At 47.0% G+C, this 20,924-nt stretch overlaps 2 protein-coding genes and 1 non-coding gene across 4 annotated transcripts; 1 reads left to right on the top strand and 2 right to left on the bottom strand.

The window, feature by feature from the left end:
• The first annotated feature begins 8,342 nt into the window (after positions 1-8,342).
• Positions 8,343-8,503, top strand: LOC123117941 (U1 spliceosomal RNA). Its single transcript, XR_006457571.1, has one exon. It is a non-coding gene; the product is annotated as a U1 spliceosomal RNA (small nuclear RNA).
• Positions 8,504-9,340: 837 nt separating this feature from the next.
• Positions 9,341-12,987, bottom strand: LOC123113868 (probable protein phosphatase 2C 80). The gene is made up of 5 exons (XM_044535192.1): positions 12,757-12,987; positions 11,890-12,610; positions 10,815-11,139; positions 10,232-10,381; positions 9,341-10,076 (listed from the first exon to the last, which is right to left on the bottom strand). Exons 2-5 carry the CDS (start codon positions 12,555-12,557, stop codon positions 9,780-9,782), a joined length of 1,440 nt encoding a protein of 479 aa, XP_044391127.1. The 5' UTR covers positions 12,558-12,610; positions 12,757-12,987; the 3' UTR covers positions 9,341-9,779.
• Positions 12,988-13,118: 131 nt separating this feature from the next.
• On the bottom strand, positions 13,119-18,070 carry LOC123113867 (FK506-binding protein 5). 2 transcript variants are annotated; one of them, XM_044535191.1, is made up of 12 exons: positions 17,120-18,070; positions 16,954-17,008; positions 16,761-16,863; positions 16,493-16,673; positions 16,345-16,416; positions 16,215-16,271; positions 15,620-15,747; positions 14,536-15,148; positions 14,259-14,379; positions 14,121-14,170; positions 13,675-13,815; positions 13,119-13,553 (listed from the first exon to the last, which is right to left on the bottom strand). In XM_044535191.1, the coding sequence occupies exons 1-12, from the start codon at positions 18,002-18,004 to the stop codon at positions 13,290-13,292; spliced, it is 2,670 nt and encodes an 889-aa protein (XP_044391126.1). In that variant the 5' UTR covers positions 18,005-18,070; the 3' UTR covers positions 13,119-13,289. The 2 variants fall into 2 exon arrangements, with proteins under 2 accessions (XP_044391126.1, XP_044391125.1); XM_044535190.1 differs by having other exon boundaries at positions 13,119-13,556; positions 17,120-18,067.
• Positions 18,071-20,924: the final 2,854 nt, after the last annotated feature.

The following is a 20,924-nucleotide window of genomic DNA, read 5'->3' as shown; positions in this document are numbered from 1 at the left end:
TCTGAGCATACCGAGTCAGTTTGCATCAATTGTTTCACATGTTACATACAATTTAAGTCATACATGATCCATGAGCAGTCATCCACAACTATTAACAAGGTGAAGGTTTGTAAGGTCATATACCTACCTTACCGGCAACCCATGAATGGTTTGTGTCCAACATAAATTATGAGTTATGATGTAGTACATCTCATCATCATGATCTCAATGGGAGAGGGGTCGTCTAGCCGGGGGCCTCCTCCATAATAAATAGTAGTATGTTATCTTCAATTCTTCATGCTAAGGAGCAAGCCAACAAGACCAAATCCATCAACTATGTTAGAAGTGTAGCTGGAAATATAGAGGAATTTGAGAATACAAGTTTCACGGGCAAGCTACATGTCAGTCAAATAGGAAGAGGAGGCATCTGGAATCAATGACTTCCCGGCTGGCTTGCCTGTCTGCAGGACTTGCTAGACATAAGTGAACCATAGTCATAGTTAAGTGCTCTGATGCTCAAGAGATTGGAGCATGCAATGCCCATCGTTCATTATCGACATTGCAACTTCACTTGTCGATCCAAATACCATTAGGACATGTGCAAAATCAGCACACAGTCATCCTCAATAGTTGTTAAGGCTCTGCAACAAGCTCGTGAAAATGCTGGTTGCACCTCAAATATTTGCATAGCAGCGAGACACAATGACCTTGACAGTTGCTAAACTATTTGTCATCTCAAGCCTCAATCAAGGGCTTGCTTACCTAGGAACTTCAACACTGTAGCTCATCTTGAGGCTGCAAAGCAACTATCGTTGTATACATGGTAGAGACACTTTAACTTCTGAAGTGTTAGCGGGAATTCCGTCATATTTATACTATGTGGGAAGGCCCTTACCGGGTAGTATGAGTCACCAGACCTGGCACAGTCCGTCTCGAGACTGGAGACGACACTCTGTTGCAAAACTCATGGAATATTGAGCATCTCCGCAAGTTCTACCCGTAAGGCACGAGGCTGCCGGGCCCAGCAGCCACCAATTTGTACAGGCCTTGCCTTAGTTGCATGTAACCCCTTGTACAAAGTCGGGGCGATGACCTCGTGCAAGAGAAGATAAAGAAGCACTATAGGGGGGGGGCAACCTAATTTGCATGCATGCATGAGCATTTCAGATTACTGCATAAGCATTTCATGAGCATCTGCATATGCATATAGATAGGATTGCATCCTGCATTCATTCTCATCTACATAAAGTTACAGGTTCTCACTATGGACTTGGCTTCGACAAAGGAGTGAGAAGGTTGCTCGGCACTGGCAAGCCAAACAGATAAGTTCTACCTCTTGTTCATTCATGTTCTGTAAGCTATAACTTGTGCATTAGAAAGCCTCGCCACTCCCTTTAGGCTTGGGTGCTCCCATTCCTGGCTTGAACGCTGCTTCAGTCAGGGTGGTTGTAGTTGCCTTTGATAAAAGGAAGTTGGCGGGGGGCTGGTCCTTCTGTCTGTAACCTGGCAGATAAGGTTCTCCAACAAACAAAAAGAGGGCCGACAGGATAGCCTGCCGGGACAAACTCGTTTATTTACACTAAAAAGGCATCTCACCTCTGCATGGACATATACATGCGCGAGTTCTCGGCAAGGTTCATCTTTTTCATTAATATGTTGATACAAGTACAAGCATTACAGAACACAAACATGGACACGAGAGATTATATTATTTGAATTAAAATTTGGCAAGTGCCTACAGATTTAAGATTGAAAAAAGATAGGGGACCTCTAAACTCCTCTCCTTGTTCCTTCTCCCCCCAGGATATACAGAGAGAAGAAAGAGGCCGGGAGCAGCGCCAAGTCAGAATCCATCCCTACCTCGTCGAGGCCTGCCGGACGCAAGGCCTGACAAGATCGGGATTGGCGAAGCCGCGAAGGGGAGAAACAGTGCGGCGGTGCCCTTGGTCGCCACCGCCAGGGACCTCTAGAAGCCCCATCTCGAGCGACAGTGGAGTCATCCACCAAAGCTCAGCTGGAAGACTGCTGGAGGAGGCAAAGGCACCAAGAGAACAGCCCCCTCACCGACAACCAGGAGACCGGTGATGACGATGCCGGGGAGGAAGGGAGGAACGAGAAGACGAGGCGGCAGGACAATAGGACGAGACGAGCGTGTCGATACAGTCGTGCTCCATCCTGGTGACCTGCCTCCCGCCTTCTCCGTCTTCCCTGGCTTCATCTTCATCAACACCTCGCCAGGGAAGCGCCCGCCGCCTCCGAAAATGTGGTGAGCGACCAAGACGACCAAGGGGCAGGAAGCGCAACGGTCCCCTCCTTGGCGGGCAGGAAGGCGCACCCCTCATCGACATCAACCCCAGCTCCGAGGAGAGGGGCTATACGGGATTTCCAATGATCCCGAACCCCTCCCCTTGGACTTGGACCAAGCTAACTCCCCAAGAACTAACACCCTCACTCGACATTATCAGCCCAAAATTAAAGCCTGGAGGCCAGCCCTAGGCTCCCCTTTCCAACATATTCAAGATAAAGCAAGAAAGGAGAAGGAGAGGATGTTGTTGGATGCCTCCGTTCCTCCCCCGCTCTTCCTTTTATAGGCAGACGGGGGACTGGGGGCTGGATCCACGACGGGCGACCACTGCCCGCCTCCACCAGTTCAAGGAAGCCGGGCCCTCGCCATTATGCTCTCCCGCGCCATGCGCCTCCGTTACCTACCCCGTGCGATGCATGCATCATACATGGCTAAGGATAAGGGCGTGGTGGGAAGAGTGAATTGGCAGTTTCTACCCCATGTGTTAAAGTCATTCACGGGCCATTACTAGAGTGGCCCCACCGCCATTGGATTTGCTCGACGCACGGGTAATCCGAAAAATGGCCCGGAATCAAGATTAATGAAGAAGCAAAGAAGATCTCAAGAGACCAGCCTCTTCAACAGCGCTGCATGTGCACTTGTTAGGCCCTACCACGATGACGCTCGGCAGCGCTTTCAGGGCAAGCCCGAGGGCTTCTGTCGGTGCAACAGACCCAGGGCCTATTGACCTGACTGTGCACATGCACAAGATCAAGATTGAAGCACTAGAACAAGGAACCAAGAGACTCGAAAAACCAACTGGCAGATCAGAAGGAACCAAGACTAAGATAGAGGAGCCAGATATTATCAAGGAAGAAGCCTCCCTTGCCAGACAAGCGAGCCTGGCAAGGGGCGAGGCTAACCCAAGAAGAAGAGGACCCACGCGCCCCGACAGGGCCTGCCAGGGGGCACGAAGACCAAATCACCTCACCGACTACTCCACCTCGACCCACGTCGTCGATCAGTGTGGTGTCAAGACACATGATGATTAAGTGGTAGCCATTCGCCACATGGCGGCCACTTCCTACCAAGTGAACCCACCGATGACACCCGTCCAGTGACGTGTCAAGCGAGCAGGCATGGAGCTGGCGGATTAGCCTGGCAGGCCTTGCCGGGCAACCAACGACATGACACTAAGTGGTGCATTAAATGCATGCTGTCAGCCTGCAGAGTTAGGTATGATAGCACTATTTGCTATCATATCAGTGTCTAATGACTAATTTGCCACTGTGGTAACCCCTTGATCTATAAAAGGAGGCCCATGGCAACGATTCAAGAGGTTAGAAGTTTAGACCACTCACACCCCCATACATGTGTATTCGCTGCTGCCCCGAAGCAACCCTTGCGCAAGTGTACTAGGCACCACCATCACCTTTCCCCATCAATCCACCAAAGCAGGAGTATGGTTTTATGCCTCGTGGCGGCCCGAACCTGGGTAAAACTGCATGTGCGATCCCTGACATGCTGCCTTGCGTTGGTCTGCTCTTTGTGCAACGCGACTCCCCCCTGCCGAACTAGCAAGGGGCCGTCCTGGTCCCATAGGTGGCCTTGGTTTCCCGCGACACTAACTCTGTAGCATCACATGGCCTTTTTAAACCTGCCTCAAAATGGATCTCCATTCTTCCTGCTTTAGATTTAGTTAACTTATCAGGCATTATCCCCGATGTATATTTCCTCTCGCGCATAGGTGCTGGTTCAACAACGGACATGGGAAGTGTTAGTGTACATCGATATGTGGGACTACGTATAAAGAAGCATGCAACTATAACTTGACTCGATCAAGTACCTTCTTGGTGTTGAAGTTCACAAGGTTCATCTGATCTTGCCAAGTCTTCTTGTGTCAAGAGTGCTTCGGAAGTAGTGTTAGGTGGCAAGGGATATTGGGAACTTACCGCTAGCAGAGCTATCAAACGAGTAACTCGTTCAAATGTTGGTACTGTGGAAGAAGGTGTCGCAACCACTAGTGTTGTCATTGCTTATTCGGTGGCAACTTTTCGGTGGCTTTTGGTACATCTTGCAGCTGGTGGAGCAGGGGATACTGTGTTTGTAGATTTATCCGGTGGACTTCGACCTTCTATTGCAATATTCGTACTAGCAGAATGTGCAGAGATGTCCCGGCTTTGTTTTTGTACCTTCCAACGACTAACACCATCCCCTAGCATTCTCTTTTCCTTCCTCTTTTTTTTGCCATGTCAAGTCAAACCCATAAGAAAAAGGAATAAAAATTTGCTCTTCATAACTAATTGATGCGTGATACAAACGAACTGTACTTTGATGTTAGACAACCGCATGATAGGAGGATGTAATATACGAAAAATAGGACCGCATGAGATAATCAGACCTGTGATGTGTAAACTAAGCAAAAGGCATTTCAATAAATTAGAAGCAATGCAAACTACACACCATATGAAAGATGCAACAAATATCGCTCTACCAAGTTAACAGTGTCTCGTCATAAGTGACATTTAAACAAATTTGAAGCAGTAGAAGCAATAAATCATATGCAAGATACAAGCAATATCACACTACCAAGCTAAAGGTGTCTCTTCATAAGTGAATAATGCAGTATAGGCACAAATATTGGTTTGATGTTAGAACATGTAATAGACAGATGTAGAATATGCAAAAAGAGGAAGACATGCCATATTCACATGTATATTGTGTAAACTAATCTGATGCAATTTAATCAAATTAGAAGCAATATAAGCTAGACATCATATGCAACATGAAAGCAAATATCACACTGCCAAGCTAGAGAAAGCACTTGGGAACTTCTACTGCACTAACAATAGTAGTAGAATGTCTATAGAGTCCCTCCTTTCCGGTTGCGCCATATGAACACCATCAACCCATGTATTACTTTTCCCCTTTCCTCTTTCCTATTTGTATTGCCTTGTCAAATCAAACCATAAAGAAAATTGAATAGAATTTGCTTTTCAGAGCTCATTCATGCATGATACTGACGAATACTACTTTCATGTAAGGCAACCACATGATCGGAGGATTGAATATGTAATAAAAAGGACAACATTGCATATTCACACCTATGATGTGTAAAGTAAGCGGAATGCATTTCAACAAATTAGAAGCAATGAAAGCTAGACACGATATGGAAGATGAAACAAATATCACTCTACCAAGTTAAAAGTGTCTCATCATAAATGTCATTTCAACAAAGTAGAAGCAATACAAGCTAGAAAACAATGCAAGATGCAACCTATATCACACTCCCAAGTTAAATGTGTCTTATGGTAAGTGATTATTGTAGGTTACACAACAGCAGCGGCAGTTTGATGTAAGGACATGGTATGATAGGCAGATATTGTATGTTCTAGAAACATGAACACGTGTCATATTCACAAGTATAGTGTGTAAACTAAGCAGATGCAATTCAACAAAATTAGAAGGAATACAAGCTAGACATCATATGTAATATGCAACCACATATAACATTGCCAAGTTAGAGCAAGCACCTGTGATGGTGGAGTAGGGAAGATGTGCTCATCATCAATACAACTACGTTGACCGTCTAGCCATGCTTGTCTTGCAAATCTTGTTGGGGGGATGGCAGAGTAGAATTTGTAGAGACCCTTCGTTTCAGTTGCTCTGAAGGAGCACCATCATCCATTGCCTTACTAATTTCCTTTCGCTTTATTAACTTTGCATTCTCAAGTCAAACCGATAAGAAAAAGAAATAAAGTTCGCTCTTCGAAATTCATTCATGCATGATACTAACGAACACTACTTTGATGTAAGTCAAACACATGACATAAGGATGGAATATGTACAAAAAACATGACAGCATGGCATATTCAATCTATTTGTGGAAACTAAGCAGAAGTCATTTCAACAAATTAGAAGTAATGCAAGCTAGACACCACATGAAAGATGCAGCCAGTATGACTCTGCCAAGTTAAAAGCGTCTCATCATAAGTGATGTTTCAACAAATTAGAAGCGGTACATGTTATCAATCATATGCAATATGCAACCAATATCACGTTGGATATACTAAAGGTGTCTCATCATAAGTGATTGATGCGGGATACACAAAAACAGTAGTTTGATGTAAGAACATGGTTAATATACAGATATAATATGTACCAAAAATAGGAAGGCATGTCACATTAACAAGTATAATGTGTAAAGTAAGCAGAATAGCAGATGCAATTTAATCAAATTAGAAGCAATACAAGCTAGACATCAAATGCAACATGCAACCACATATCACACTGCCAAGTTAGAGCAAGCACATGGTATGGTGGTGTAGGGGAAATTTGATCATCAACTAAAGAGCTACATTGATTATCTTCATCTAGCCTTGTTATATTGTGGTCGAGCTTTGTTGATTATGGTGGCAACAATGTCTTCCCATTTTGATGTAGAACCCCATGTACCCACTGAGAAGGGATTCACAGCCATGGCAGAGGGCTTCCTTGTTCCACACGGCCAGGGATGTTTCACATTTCCAGAATAGGTGCATCGGGGATTCCAGGTTTCTGAAACATAGTTGGCAGAAGTACCCGTTCGGCCACCCCCTGCATTGTCGACGATCGTTGAATCAAAGTCAGTTCCTGAAGAGGAGCTAGAGAAAGATTTTTCAAACGTCTTGATGATCGCGCTTGCCAGATGATTGCATTGTTGCTTGTTTTGGTCGTGCCTTGAAACTGCATATGCCGATGGTTAATAGACCGTAGGGGCACGTTCCCGTTCAAGAACAACTCTAGAAGGAAGCTTCACTGTTGCTCAGGGTCATCAATGCGGCAGCACTGAAGATCGGTCGGTCCGCCTCGCCGTAGGGCAATTCAATGCCAACCTATGGCCAATTTGGGTAGCGCCAAGAAAGCCCCAGCCAATAGAGGCACATAGCCGAACTGAACTGGTGCAGATCAATGATTCCCATGCCACCATTCTCCATCGGCGCACACACGGACGACCAGTTCACCTTACACTTTCCACCAGTGAGGCCACACATTGTGGCAAATACCATCTAGAAGCATTGCAAATTTTGGACTGCCCTTGTGTTGTACAGAATATGGGATACACTTGCAAATTTGGACTGCCCGAATAGGATATGCACTATTTATTGTGTATTCTTCCTTTTCTTCCCATCATACAAATCAAATCAGGTTTAAAATAGGCTGGGAAGAAAAGGAAAAATACGCCATCCGAGCAACTCATACTCCCTGTGTTTCTTTTTACTCCGTGTATTAGATTTGTTTGGAGCCAATTTTTATAAAGTTTGGCCAAATTTATATTTAAAAGAATAACTTCTACAATACCAGATAAATACAATGTGAACTTATATTTCATAGTTAATATAATGACATTGATTCGGTATTGTGAGTGTCGATACTTTTTTTCATTAAACATGGTCAAACTTCAAAAGGTTTGCCTTAAGACAAACATAATACGGGGAATCAAAAAATAGAGGGATACTACATGCTTGATCTAGAATAAAACTACCTTGGGCTTGCTTGTATATGTTTTTTTAGCAAGGGGGCTTTAGCTATCGAAGGAAAACACCAGCACGCACCTCAACTACCCTGAAAGCTAAACATATTTTGTTTTTACCATAACAACGGAAAAAAACTTCCACACAGAAAAGTGAGAGGAAACTCTTCCGAAAGAAACGAATGAAGAAACTTTAGCAAATGAGTTTATTTATAACTTTTCTAATTTTTTGTTGAATTGTCATGTACGTACCTGTTTCCTTTTAGAGAGGAAACAGTTGCCATGGCTCATTCTTCAGCAACATGATTACACTTTTTTTTTTTAGTGGTGAGCAACACGATTGCACAGCAAGAACGCAAAACTGGTACTCTCAAGGCCCACGTCTTGCTGCTGTAGGGCCAGATAGGTCAAACGTGAGCCCACTAAAGTCTGAAGCTCATCGCGCCCCCCGTGACTCCCTTCGCCCCCGCGGCTGCTGCTCTTCAGTTTTTAGTCCCACCTCGCCCAGCCGAGGAGAATCGAACAGGAGAGCTGGCTATAAGAGGAGGGCGAGGTGCTACGTTCTCCTTACTTACCTGGACGGGGTCAACGGGCGATCAAGAAGGCCCGTGGCCTGGGTCAATGGCCCACATTGCACTTGGTGGGTGCGTTGGCCCATCATCTCCCCAAGTGGGAGAATGAACGTCATAATTTGTGATAGAGGGGGTACGCGTTCGCGCGGCCCCTGCCAATCTTTTCAAATTAAATTTTGCTCCCTGGCCCGGCTTTCTTTAAAGAAGTTCGATTTTGCAATCCAGTCCCTGGTCTGGTTCATCTGGTGCATAGCGTCCGTGAGCAACAAGCAGGGTGTGCTGTCTGAACAAAGAATTTTCTTTAGCTGAACAAAGAAAATGAGAACATCAGTAATGGCATGCATGCAAATCTTGTTCTCACATTCAGGTACCTGGCCTACCATTACCATGCATGCAAATGTTGTTGTCACGTTCAGGTCCTTCGTCTGAACCCCACAACGAGCAACCAAAATCTGTTTTTCTTTAAAGAAGTTGGTCAGATTTGCCATATTGCATGATGATTGCAAATTCAGAGGAAGGTATGTGGCGTGAACGGCATGCTCAAATCGGCACCGAATGCTAGAAGCAGCAAAGAGCTGACCCGACGACGACTGTTAACAGACGGCCCTAACCTGAAGGGTGACAACGACCCTTAACGGTTCAGATCAGAACTCGGGCCAGTACCTGACCTGAGGACGGCCGGCACTTCAGATCAGAATTCAGACCAGTACCTGACCTGAAATGACCGTTAACGGCACGCTTGAGATCAGAACTCAGACCAGCTTAAAAGAGAACTGTGGAGCTTCTTTGCAACGCTATGAAATATCACACGCCCTTCTTTACTCAAACCTTCTGCCGTAAATCCACGAAGTTATCTTTGCAACCCTATCTTAAACCTCGCAACAACAAAAAAACAGTGCTTTCCAAGTAACTAAGGCGGCACGGCAGAAACAGCAAGGCTCACCATACCAGCAAAACTGTCCACTTCGAGATCTCGAAAGTGACAACAGCATGTAAATAAAATTGCCTTGATACATTATTTTGATTCAATTGTTTACAACACCTTTTTTAAGGGAATTGCTCGCGGCAGTTTGGTGAGCTAACGCACAGTAAGAACTCACAACAGCTTACCTCTCAGCAGCACGAGAAGGCAAACATGTTCAGCAACTACAACAAAACTTTGCCAGCAGGTGGTGGTTCTCCTTCCACCAAGGATAGGTTTACAAGAAGCATCTCATGTAGTGCCAAATGAGCAGGGGGGCAGACATGGTTTTTCGCCACGATTTCCCGAGCCAAAGCGCAATCTCAATACTCTAAAACATTAAGGTGCCAGGGGATCCCCCAACACTCAGAATAAACCAGCCTAGGAATCTACTCCCCGGGGCGTAGGAGCTCCCATGAGTTTGGGGCAAAGGTTATGTACATTACAACAGAAAATGGAAGCATCATCGCATTAAACGGCTGCGGCGCTCGTCACATACGACACCACGACCGTGATGTCGTCAAGCTTCCCTCCATAGTACCTGTACCCAGCCTCCTGAGCAGCGGCTGCAAAGGGCGACTGCCTGTGCTTATCCTCCGCTCTCTCCCGAGCAAGGGCCGCGATTTTCTGAGCTGTGCCCTGGGCACCGAGGCCACTCCTGAGGGCCTCGACAACGACGGCAGTGATTTCGTTGTCGTACAGGTTGTCGAAAAGCCCATCCGTGCCGGCAATGATAACATCACCAGAAGCAACCGAGTAGTGAAATACCTACATAAGTGAGTACAGGGCATCATGTTATAAAATATTTCAATGCTATAAACTTTACTCCAGAGAAGAAAGACTTCCGAGTTAATATGTTGTATCAGAGTTCTCCAAGCAAGGAAAGATAAATGAAGATCACTGCAAAGTCAGGATGTACTCACGTCGGCAGAACTTGGAAGATCACTGCCACCCCCACTCTCGAGCTGATAAGTAAAATTAAAATCATGCTGCTGCGAAGGTGATTTGAGAACAGTGCGGCCATCTCTGACCACTATGAAGCCACTGTCCCCAAGATTTACAGCATGAAGACCCTGCAAGTTTAAATAGCATGATAGTAAGCATCACTAAACTAGAAAAAAGGACTGCAAAATAAATGTGTTCCTTTCCAGAAATACGAATCAGGAACTTCTAGTTCTGTAGAACTGAAAGTGCTCAGACATGACCAAACAGATGGATACGAGATTTATCAATACAGTTACTTTTATACTCGTGGACGAGAATACCGCAGCACCATAGCGATCCAAGAATGTAGCACCAAAATTGCTATTTCAGCTATACCCATTTTACTACATCAACAACCCCTTTTTCCTCCGATAATGTGGGAGGTGCCTTACTGTGCTACTATACATGGTCCAAAGCAACTACATAGTAACAATTTGTGTTTACTCAGCACAATAAATCAACTGGCAACGGAGGGAGACTACAATGAACAACGATTAAGTAAAGTCAGAAAATCTGGCTAACCTGTTCTTTAAGAGTGATGATGCAAGCAGTTGATGATCCCCTTGCTTTGGTGCCTGTAAAAGCTTTCTCCAGAACTCTTGATGGGTCAATTGCACCTTCTGGTTCATCCTTGATAGCACTCATTGATTTACTCATTAGTTCTTTCGCATATAGTCCAGCATCAACACCGTGATCTGCCCAACCACCAACACCATCTGCCACACCAATCGCCTGTTCATCAATGCAAATGAAGTGGCCATCTTCGCCGCCAGTCGCCTCCTTAGCAGGATGAGGCAGGTAACAAGAACCTGAGACCAGCTTCAGTTTTTCAGGAGCAGGTGACTTCCTGTAGAAAAAGTTTTTAGCCAACCAACAACAGGTGCAAAAAAAGCAATAGAACAGTTGCTATCAGAAGATAACAGCTGGAAACAACATGAGAGCAAATTTCCTTAAGATGCAATGGACTAGTGTGTAGGAAATAGGCCGCAAATAGTTGGTTCATGTTCGATGTCTTACATTTTGTGCCGTCCTGTTGCTGTTATCCAAAAAAGGATAATAAAGTCTTTTGTATCTAAATCAATTTATTCAATATGTTTGATCTGCAAGCTAATATGGGGATAGGCTTTTTAAGTAACTTTAAGATTGGTGCAAACTTTTAAGGGAGGGAAGGGGTACCGAAGCAAAACTCAAACTTATATCCTTGTGGCCTTATCATGAAATAATCACATTAGTCCCATTTCGAACTTAACTTTCTTGATTGAGAAAATGCTTGCTTGCATGTTAGCACTTGCATATAGACAACGGTAAGCACGGAACACAACATTTTGGGTGACTAATAGAAGCATTCATGTATAGTATGGACCTATATCAAGACTCAGGCATTCCTCATGGGTTACATACAGACACTCTTCTTTTGACAAAACATGAAGGCGACAAACACAACAGCGCATGAAATTCTAAAGGAATCGAACATTTCATGGAAATTAAATGCGTGTTTGTATCTGTTATCTGTTTTAGATCAATTTAACAGAAATTCCAAGGGAAACAGTCATTTCGAATTCATAATGGCACATGCAACAGGAATCAGGATACATACCCATCAGAAGCAACGGTGGAGTTATCCGTCTGCTTCTCCTGTAATGCCTCATCCAGGGTCAGTTGACTCTCTGTAGCTCCAGCGGAGTAAGGCGCCGCACACGACGTGCTGAAATCCCGAGCCCAAGGGTCAACCGAGAAGCCGAGCTGCCTGCCTGGTCCAACGGCACTGGTCCAGAACGTCCTAGCCGCCCCCCACTGCTCGCGGCATCTCAAGCTCACGCCGACCTTCTTACAGTACTCCAAACCCCGGTACTTGAACGAGACGTCGGGCCTGGCCGCGGTCCCAGGCGACCCCATGGCGACGACGCGCGAGGCGTGGGCAGCCACGGACGAGGAGTCCTTCTCGAGCTGGCGCTTGGCGGCGGCGCCCAGGTCGGCCCGCCCGAAGGCGTAGCCGCAGGCGGCCATGACGATGCCCCGCTGCAGCAGGCCCTGTCCCGTGCCGCCGTGCGCGCGCACGACCCGGGGCGTCCGGTGGATGGCGGCGGCGACGAAGGCGGCGGCGGGCGCGCGGCGGTCGGCGGTGTGGAGCAGGCGCGCCGGGTAGGCGGAGAGCATGAACCAGGTGTTCCCGAAGAGGAAGCTCCGGCCTCCGCGTAGGTCCGCTCCGGAAGAGGAGAGATGGGAGCTGCCGCCTCTGTTGCTGCCAACGCCGCCGGCTAGCATCTTAAGACCGAGCGAGGCCCGCCCGCGAAGATCTCATCACCCTCCTGCCGCGGCTGCCATGGGAGATAAACAAAAATCCGGAGCTCAGAACGCGAATACTCCGAGAATCTCTCGATTCGGGGAGGAAGGCGAGGTTCCGGCCACCGGCAGCGCCGAATTCAGCTGCGAATTGAACGGAATGGACGGGTGATCTTCTTACCGCGAGAGCGACGGCGGTGGCGGCGGCGGGGGATTTTGAGGTCCGGAGGCTCGGATCTCAGGTACGGCCACGGCCAGCTCCCGCTTGGTGGGCGCACCTTCGATCCTGCCTCCTCCGTGGCAGTCGATTAGGGTTTGCTTGCTGAGGTGGGGATTGGACGGGGGAAGCGAGAGGATAGGGCGAGGAGGACAAGGTCGATTTGATTTGAACCCTAGAATTTTCTACGCGTGCGGGAGCGGCTGGTAAGACCGGGCCGTCGTTGACCAACCGGTGGGCCATTCAAGCCCGGTCTGGCCCATTATTAAGACGAACGGCCTGCGCCGGCCCAGGCTGTCGACCATCAGAAGAAAAAGATCCATATGTATTCAGAAACACACAGATGCACATTCATCTTAAACCTAAGGTGATACAGAATCCAATGCACATTTTCCCAGAGCACAGATAGGTAACAGAAACGAGCTACACTGAAAATACCACGAAAAATGTACTTCCACCGACATAAGCAGGTGTACATGGTAGCAATGGTATGTGAGTCAGTTCCTTGCTCCTATCTTGGAGAACTTCCTTGACAGCTTGAACGCCGAGAACTGGTGCACGGCTTGGCTCTCCGTGATGACGCCGAAGCTTTCGGGGCGCTTGTGCTCTTGCTTCTCGGCGCCGGAAGTTGACCTGCGCAGGAGCTCGAACAGGGAGGCGCCTGAGGTCGAGCCGCCCTCGGAGCTTGCGCCTGATGCGGCTGGCTTTGTCTGTGAACTGCTGAACTTCGCTTTCTTGGGTTGGCTGGGGTTCGCCTGGTCCTGCTGTACAGTGGAATGAGGGCGCACATGAGAATGTTTCTGAATGTAGGGAATGCGCGACTCTGCCTCTGGGCACATTGGAATTATGACAAGATCAGAGACAAGTTTTCATCAAGCTTACCACATCCGAGTTACTCTCAGAAGCTGCAAAGCAGCTCTTGCTGTTGCTATTGCTGTCATCGCGACCGAAAATGTAGCCCTTGTAAGTTGATCTATGAGAAGATGAGATTGGACCACTCGTTGTTCGGCCGAGAAAAGACGACTGCAAAGAACATACAATACTGTCAAGAGACAAACATGAGGGGGAAATCGGTTTAACGAAAATCTCAGCAATGCCTTGCAAGTTGCAATGGAAGAGAACTACAAAATGTTCCCTAACAAAACAATGAGAGGGATAGTACATGTTTAAGTGATTAAGTCCAGGTTTTACTAGGTGAATTTTCAATTTGGAGCAACATAGGCAATGATTTGCCATATGAAGTCAATTCATATTACAAACTTTCAGCTAATTAACAGCCAGGTGAGAAGTACGACAGCAAACAGAAAAGAGTGTCAGTAAGCATTTACCTTTGATGATGAGTTGCTGTTACTTCCGACCATAAGCATTTCAAGATTTGCTGAAAACATTAATAATAAAAAGTAATACTTAGATGACCAGCCATGTTTTTAATCATAGGCATGTATTGAAATTTTGGGAATCCTTACATGTGGCTTGCTTTCCCCTCCTCTTGGGGGGTTGAGGAGCAATATTGAGCTTCTTTATAAGGCTAAACATTTCCCTTGAACTGTCATCTTCCAATGGAGATATGAATGAAGTGCTATGAACCTAACAAAGAATATATGACACTCAAATTATTTTCCAAAAGCACATAGGGTGGATAAAAATTCTGTACTAGCAAAGCAAAGGGAAGAACTAACACTCCAAAAATGAAATATCAAGCATAACTGAAGATACTCAGTATTTAAAAGTGTCAGCGCTTACTTCTCGCTTTGAAATACGTTGACGGGCCAAATGCTCCTCGATTTCCTCATCATCAGAGTGCTCATAAGTGTCATTCTCATCTGTGAACATTTTGGCAATCATTTGTTTTGCCTTCTCAGAATTCTGCCGCACAATATTTGGAGTCAAGTCATGTGACCTTTCATTTTCTGATTCATCCTCACAGTCTTCGATATCATCTTCGTCTTCCTCCATTAACACTTTCTGCTCCTGATGACCATATTTTAATCTTTGAATGAAATTATTTGTTTCAGCGGCATCTTGATCCTGAAGCCACTTTTGGTGGAGTGCATTACGTTTCTCATGATCTACTTCTTCTTCTTCAAATCCAGCGGCAATCAGAGCAGTAAGTACTTCATTTTCATCATCACCATCATCTTCTTCGTTGTCCTTAAACCTTGCCATGTCATCATCACTGTCATCCTCTTCCTCAGCTTCAACATCTAGAAAGTCTTTCAGGACAGCAGCATCTGGACATGAATCACTTGCAGCAGTTCGTCGAGGTTGTTGATGGGTGTTTACATCATTTTTCTGAATGCCTGGATATATGTTCTCCTTGTCATTATCTTCTTCCTCTTCTTCATCTTCTGAAGAACTGAGCCAGACAGATAATTCAACAAATGTTTAAAAGCCAATAGTACAGTGCGCCAATATACATATGTAAAATCAGGCAAATTCCATGCAAATGCACCAGGCCGTTGCTTGTTCTCCACAAAAAATTGTCGTAAGTAAAATAGTGAGAGTAAGAAACAACCACACACATGATGGATAGAAGAAGGATGTCAAACAGGTTTTAATTGGCAAAATATAATCATTAAAGTTTACATGGTTCTGTTATTTAGGGATTCACATGTCAAGGCTACAGGAAGAGATAATATGCGGTGCTACAATCAAAACAAGCTGTTATAGTCTTATGCAGACCATACATAATAATTAATAAATTGCATGTGCATAAATAAGTTTTTAAACGGGCAAGGGGGTGAATTTTCTTTACAGAAGATAAGTACGTTTGTAAATGTTAACAGGTGGAAAGTATCATGGACTGAGGAGGGTGTGATATGCTTACCTATCATCTGTATTTTTGGTAGGGCTTGAAGAGGGAGGCAGATGAGCTTCTTCATCTACAGCATCGATGGAGTCATCACTTGGTTGGGCATTGTCTTCATGTTTATCTTGAGAACTATCAACAAGTTCCTGGTGGAACCAATAGTCCAACAAGCAAAGCATTAAACAAAAATATAATTAAGCTCTTAAACTTTAAATCATAGATGCATTATATGTATAGTAACCATTTTCTACTTTATGAGAATTGACAGCCATTGAGTTTACATAATTATCTTTTCTTACTTCGCAATGAGATAATTTTGAATCTATGATAATCCTGGGCAGCCAATAATTGACTAACCATAGTAGATAGTACTACCAAACGTTTGATAATCCAGCAACCATTGATTCAACAACAGGAAAGCACAATATTTTGCATTGATATGTATCATCAAACCAATGCTTTCATTGACATTGTGACACTTAGGTTTTAGATAGAAACTTCAACACAAATAACACAAGATCGAGGCGTGCTCTTATGGGTAAAAGCGCCATCATATATTCTGTTGCAAAACAGCAACCACAGATGACTACACAATTAGGGAAGGGGCGCTGACCTTGTTTGGAGATTTGCTACCACGTTTATCAAGATCCTTGTCGCTAATCACAGCATCCTGCAAACCAAACGCAACATCAGTACAGTGCAAACACCAAACAGCATACTAGTCAAGTGAAAGCAATGACCACCTCATCCTCAGGGAGACTGGCGTGGTCATTCAGGTCACCAGCATTTGCTTCAACCTCCTTGTCAGCATCATTCTACAACGATTCACAGCCTTTTAGTTTTATAGACACTATACTGAGCTCAAATCAAGCTATCTGGATGAAGACTCACATTCTTCAGATTTTTGTCATCTGAACCCACTTCCTTAACCTCAGGCATGGCTGGCTGTTCAGCTGGATCGCTCTCGGGCTCTGAAGAGGCTTCTTCTTCTTCTTCTTCGCCTTCGTCTTCTTCCTCTTCCTCTTCCTCTTCCTCTTCCTCTTCCTCTTCCTCTTCGACAGGAGTATTTGACCTGCAAACCACAGTGGAAAATAGTAACATCAGCGGACAGTCATTGTGTTCTTTGCATAACCTCATAAAAGCAAGTCAGGCAACTGACATTTTCTGAATCTCCAGCTTCCGAAGGCGGATCTTCTCCAGGACTGAGGAGATGGGTTTGTACACTGGCTCTGCAATTGGCTTAAATGATGCCTTTCTTGTCTCTGCAGAGAACAAGATTAACAAGAAACTGTTAGATATGCACAAATCTAACACCATCTGATTCCATCCATGCACACTGTCAACATATATACCTCGCAGCAGCCTCTGCGACTCGGCATGGATCGATTCAAGCTGAGCCCTCCTCTCCTGCGCACATCAGCCCACAGGAAACCCATCAACAAAATCTATGGACCATTCACTGGAACAGATGCAGTCATACGAACCGAATGGAAGGAACCAAAATGATCGAAATGTTACCTTCTCGGCCCGTTTCTTGGATGCGGCCGACTCCTTGGGCGCCTTGTCCTTCTTCCTCTTCTTCCCCTCCCCATCCTCCCCCTTCTTCTTCTTCTTCCCCTCCCCATCCTCCCCCTTCTTCTTCTTCTTCCCCTCCCCATCCTCCCCCTTCTTCTTCTTCTTCCCCTTCCCTTGCGCATCCGCATCCTTCTTCTTCCTCTTGCTCCTCTTCCCCGTCACAGCGACCTCCGGCTCCGGCTCGACGTCCATCTTGGCCCCGCCGTCTTCCCCCTCGTCCATGTTGAGCCGCTTCTTGGCGGAGGACTTCTCCTTCTCCCTCCGCAGCTCCTCGATGAGCCCTCCTCCCGCCAGCATCTCCTCCTCGTCCTCGTCCTCTCCCGTCGGAAGACCGAGCGGGTCCCACCCCGCGCCGCCGCCGGACTCCGAGAAGAGGGGGTCGAGCCCGTCATCATCATCCTCTTCCTCCTCCGCCGTGTCGGCCGGCGGCAGCGGCGAGGACACGGGGACGGGAGGCGAGGACGGCGCCGGGGCAGCGGCGTCCGCATCTGCTGGCGGCGGAGGAGGAGGAAGAAGAGGGGACCCCAGGCGCGGGGCCACGGATTGCTGCTCTGACGGCGGCGGGGAGGGGTTGGGAAGAGGAGACCCTAGGCGCGGGGCCACGGCTTCCTCCGCTGACGGCGGCGATGGCGGGGAGTGGTTCGGAGGAGGAGGACGGGGAGACCCGAGGTGCGGGGCCAGGGTTTCCTCCTCTGCCGGCGGCGGAGATTTGGGAGGGGAGACGGCGGCGGCGGCCTGGAAGGATTTCTTGAGGCGCTTGAGGCGGCGGGGAGGGGAGGCGACGGGGGAGGCGGGGAGGGCCGCCTCGTCGAAGGGCTCCGTGTCCATGGCGCCGCCTGCCTGCCGGACGACCTAGGGATCTCCGCTTCGCCGGGGAGGATCCTCGCGGGTGGTGGGGGGAGGGTGAGGGGATCGGGACGGCAGATCTCGGAGATGGAATGAGGGGGGAGGGGGGCCGAAACAAAACGAGGGGCGCGCGGCGGGAGAAGTTTCGAGTTTCGCGCCTCTGGATTTTTTCCGTTGCCGCGCGTCGCTCGCTGCCAGTGCCAGGGTCGGGGAGAGTGAGTGAGGCGGGGGCGGGGCGGCCGGCCTCGGTGGAGAAAGTGGGCGTCTTTTTCACTTTCTTTTCTTTCGGGTGAAGCGGGCTGCGAGGCCCCCGGTCCGGCCCAATCAACATGGGGCCCTCCATTTCTCCTCCGTGTTTGCCTTGTTTTTCAACTTCATTTTTTAAATACATTGTCTTGTTTTAGGAACCGCCTTGACATCCTTAAAATAAATGAATAAATAAATTATTGGGTAAAAATGAAAAATATACATATGGATAGCCGAAAGCGAAATGTGCTGGCAAAGATTAATGAGTAACAGACTAAGGCATAGCCTAGTGTTGGGAAGGGGCTGATGCCTTCCCACCCACCAAGATCAAGACATGGTACTTGCAATTTGCTTTTGTTGCACCAATTATACTGTAGGGGGTTCCCTTACAGTCTTTCTGTAAAAAAAGAGATTATTGTTTAAGTTAACTCTCAACCTACGATCGTTCAGGTCGTTGAACAACACTTCGTAGCCAAACGGTGATGAAAAGAAAGAAACATATAAGACACGTGAGACGTGAAAACCACGAGCTCTCTGGAGCATAACACGATGACGACTCCAGGGCGAGATAAAAGACATGGACATTTATCCCGCCACTGGATGTCATCGCCAAAGACACAAGAACCTCACGCGAAGGGTGGGAGACGAGGGGAACCAACAACGATTGAAATGTGGATACAAACTAGTTACCGTAACATCTTTACAGGATAATTATTCGAATTCAATAACAATTACTCATCATTAAACAATTTTAATCATTGTCTAGTTTCGATCTCTCGAAGCTAGTAAACTTCCTTTGCAGATATCCCCATAGAGCAGAAGAGCTACCTGGTGATCCCTAGCTAGGTTGCAACACGCCCATTGTGGCAATAGGTAATGCCTAACCTTGGATCCTCATGTCCGACAAAATGCATCCGCGAAACATGCTACGATAATCCATGCAATTGTGGTTGTAAGGATACTTTTATAGCTTCGTTTCTTCAATAGAGGGGTCACGAAGGACCCCAATGCTGATTTAATAGGAAACATAAAGCAAGCCAACTTATAACAAGACCCGAAAAGAGATAGGAAATTGGTCCCTGACTTATGCAAAGAGGACCCCAATATGCTGACGGAAATCACATTCGATGGCTTAGGATCTCACGCATGAGCACAACATCGCCGTCATCGGGGATGACAACACTTGGTGCGGCTGAGTCTCCATGGCACCTTGCCTTAGACTTCGTGGAGAATATGCATTGTCACCCCTTTGGATCCATGACCGGGAGGACGAAGGACGATCACCATTCGGTCAGCAGATACGAAAGCTTGACAAGGACAACTTACAATCTTATGTGGCTTGATGTGTCGTGGCTTCTCCACGAAATCCTTCCGTGATGAGGACAGACCCAACCTGGATCTTCATCTTCTCGTTGTTGCTTCTTCACCACCATGGCAACCATGCGAGCAGAGGAATAAACGAAGGGGCACCTGTAGGTCAGAGAACTAAATGAACTTATTCTCGGAGTTGCTGAGTTGCTGGCAACTAAGCCAATATAGACAGAATCACCACTGCTGCAAGCCACCAGCCGTTGATCGAACATGGCGGCGGCGAACTCTTCAGCATAGTGCCAGACGCCACCCAATCTAAAACCACACCTAAAACACACATGCTACCCGAGGGCCTCTCCACCCCCTCCCCCCGACTAGCCGTAGCTGGCCGGGGTGGTGGGGTTGACGATCAAGCTAGAACCTAGAAAACGTCAGCGACTCTCAACAAAACTCTCTCAAGGAGACCCCTATTCTCAGCTCTCGCTTGCTGCGGGGGGGGGGGGGGGTCTTAAAGTTCAGATGGTTCCATTGTGTCCGGAAGAACGGTACCACACAAATCAACATGTCCCCTCACAAATACGATGCCAGTATGCCACACAACAAAAACCCTAGCCACTATAGCCCTATCGACAATAGAGAAATACGACACGAGCAATTGATGCACCTCGAGGAATGAATAAGAGCCATCAAACATTAGAAACCATAGTGACGACTGAGGGAGTCCTGGATAAGGGGGTATCCAGACAGCCAGACTATATGCTTTGGCCGGACTGTTGGACTATGAAGATACAAGATTGAAGACTTCGTCCCGTGTCCGGATGGGACTCTCCTTGGCGTGGAAGGCAAGCTTGGCGATTCGGATATAGATCTCCTTCTCTGTAAACCGACTCTGTGTAACCCTAGCCCCCTCCGGTGTCTATATAAACCGGAGGGTTTAGTCCGTAGGACACAACAACAATCATACCATAGGCTAGCTTCTAGGGTTTAGCCTCTCTGATCTCGTGGTAGATCAACTCTTGTAATACTCATATCATCAAGATCAATCAAGCAGGAAGTAGGGTATTACCTCCATCGAGAGGGCCCGAACCTGGGTAAACATCATGTCCCCAGCCTCCTGTTACCATTAGCCTTAGACGCACAGTTCGGGACCCCCTACCCAAGATCCGCCGGTTTTGACACCGACATTGGTGCTTTCATTGAGAGTTCCTCTGTGTCGTCGCTATAAGGCTAGATGGCTTCTCCAACCTTCAACCACGCCGTCCTGGGTGAGGCCTTCCTCCCCGGACAGATCTTCGTGTTCGGCGGCTTCGCACTGCGGGCCAAATCGCTTGGCCATCTGGAGCAG

Source organism: Triticum aestivum, chromosome 5B (assembly GCF_018294505.1).
Source record: "Triticum aestivum cultivar Chinese Spring chromosome 5B, IWGSC CS RefSeq v2.1, whole genome shotgun sequence".
Classification (NCBI taxonomy): domain Eukaryota; kingdom Viridiplantae; phylum Streptophyta; class Magnoliopsida; order Poales; family Poaceae; genus Triticum; species Triticum aestivum.
Note: the sequence above shows the minus strand (reverse complement) of the source record. Positions and strands in the feature narration are given on the sequence as shown.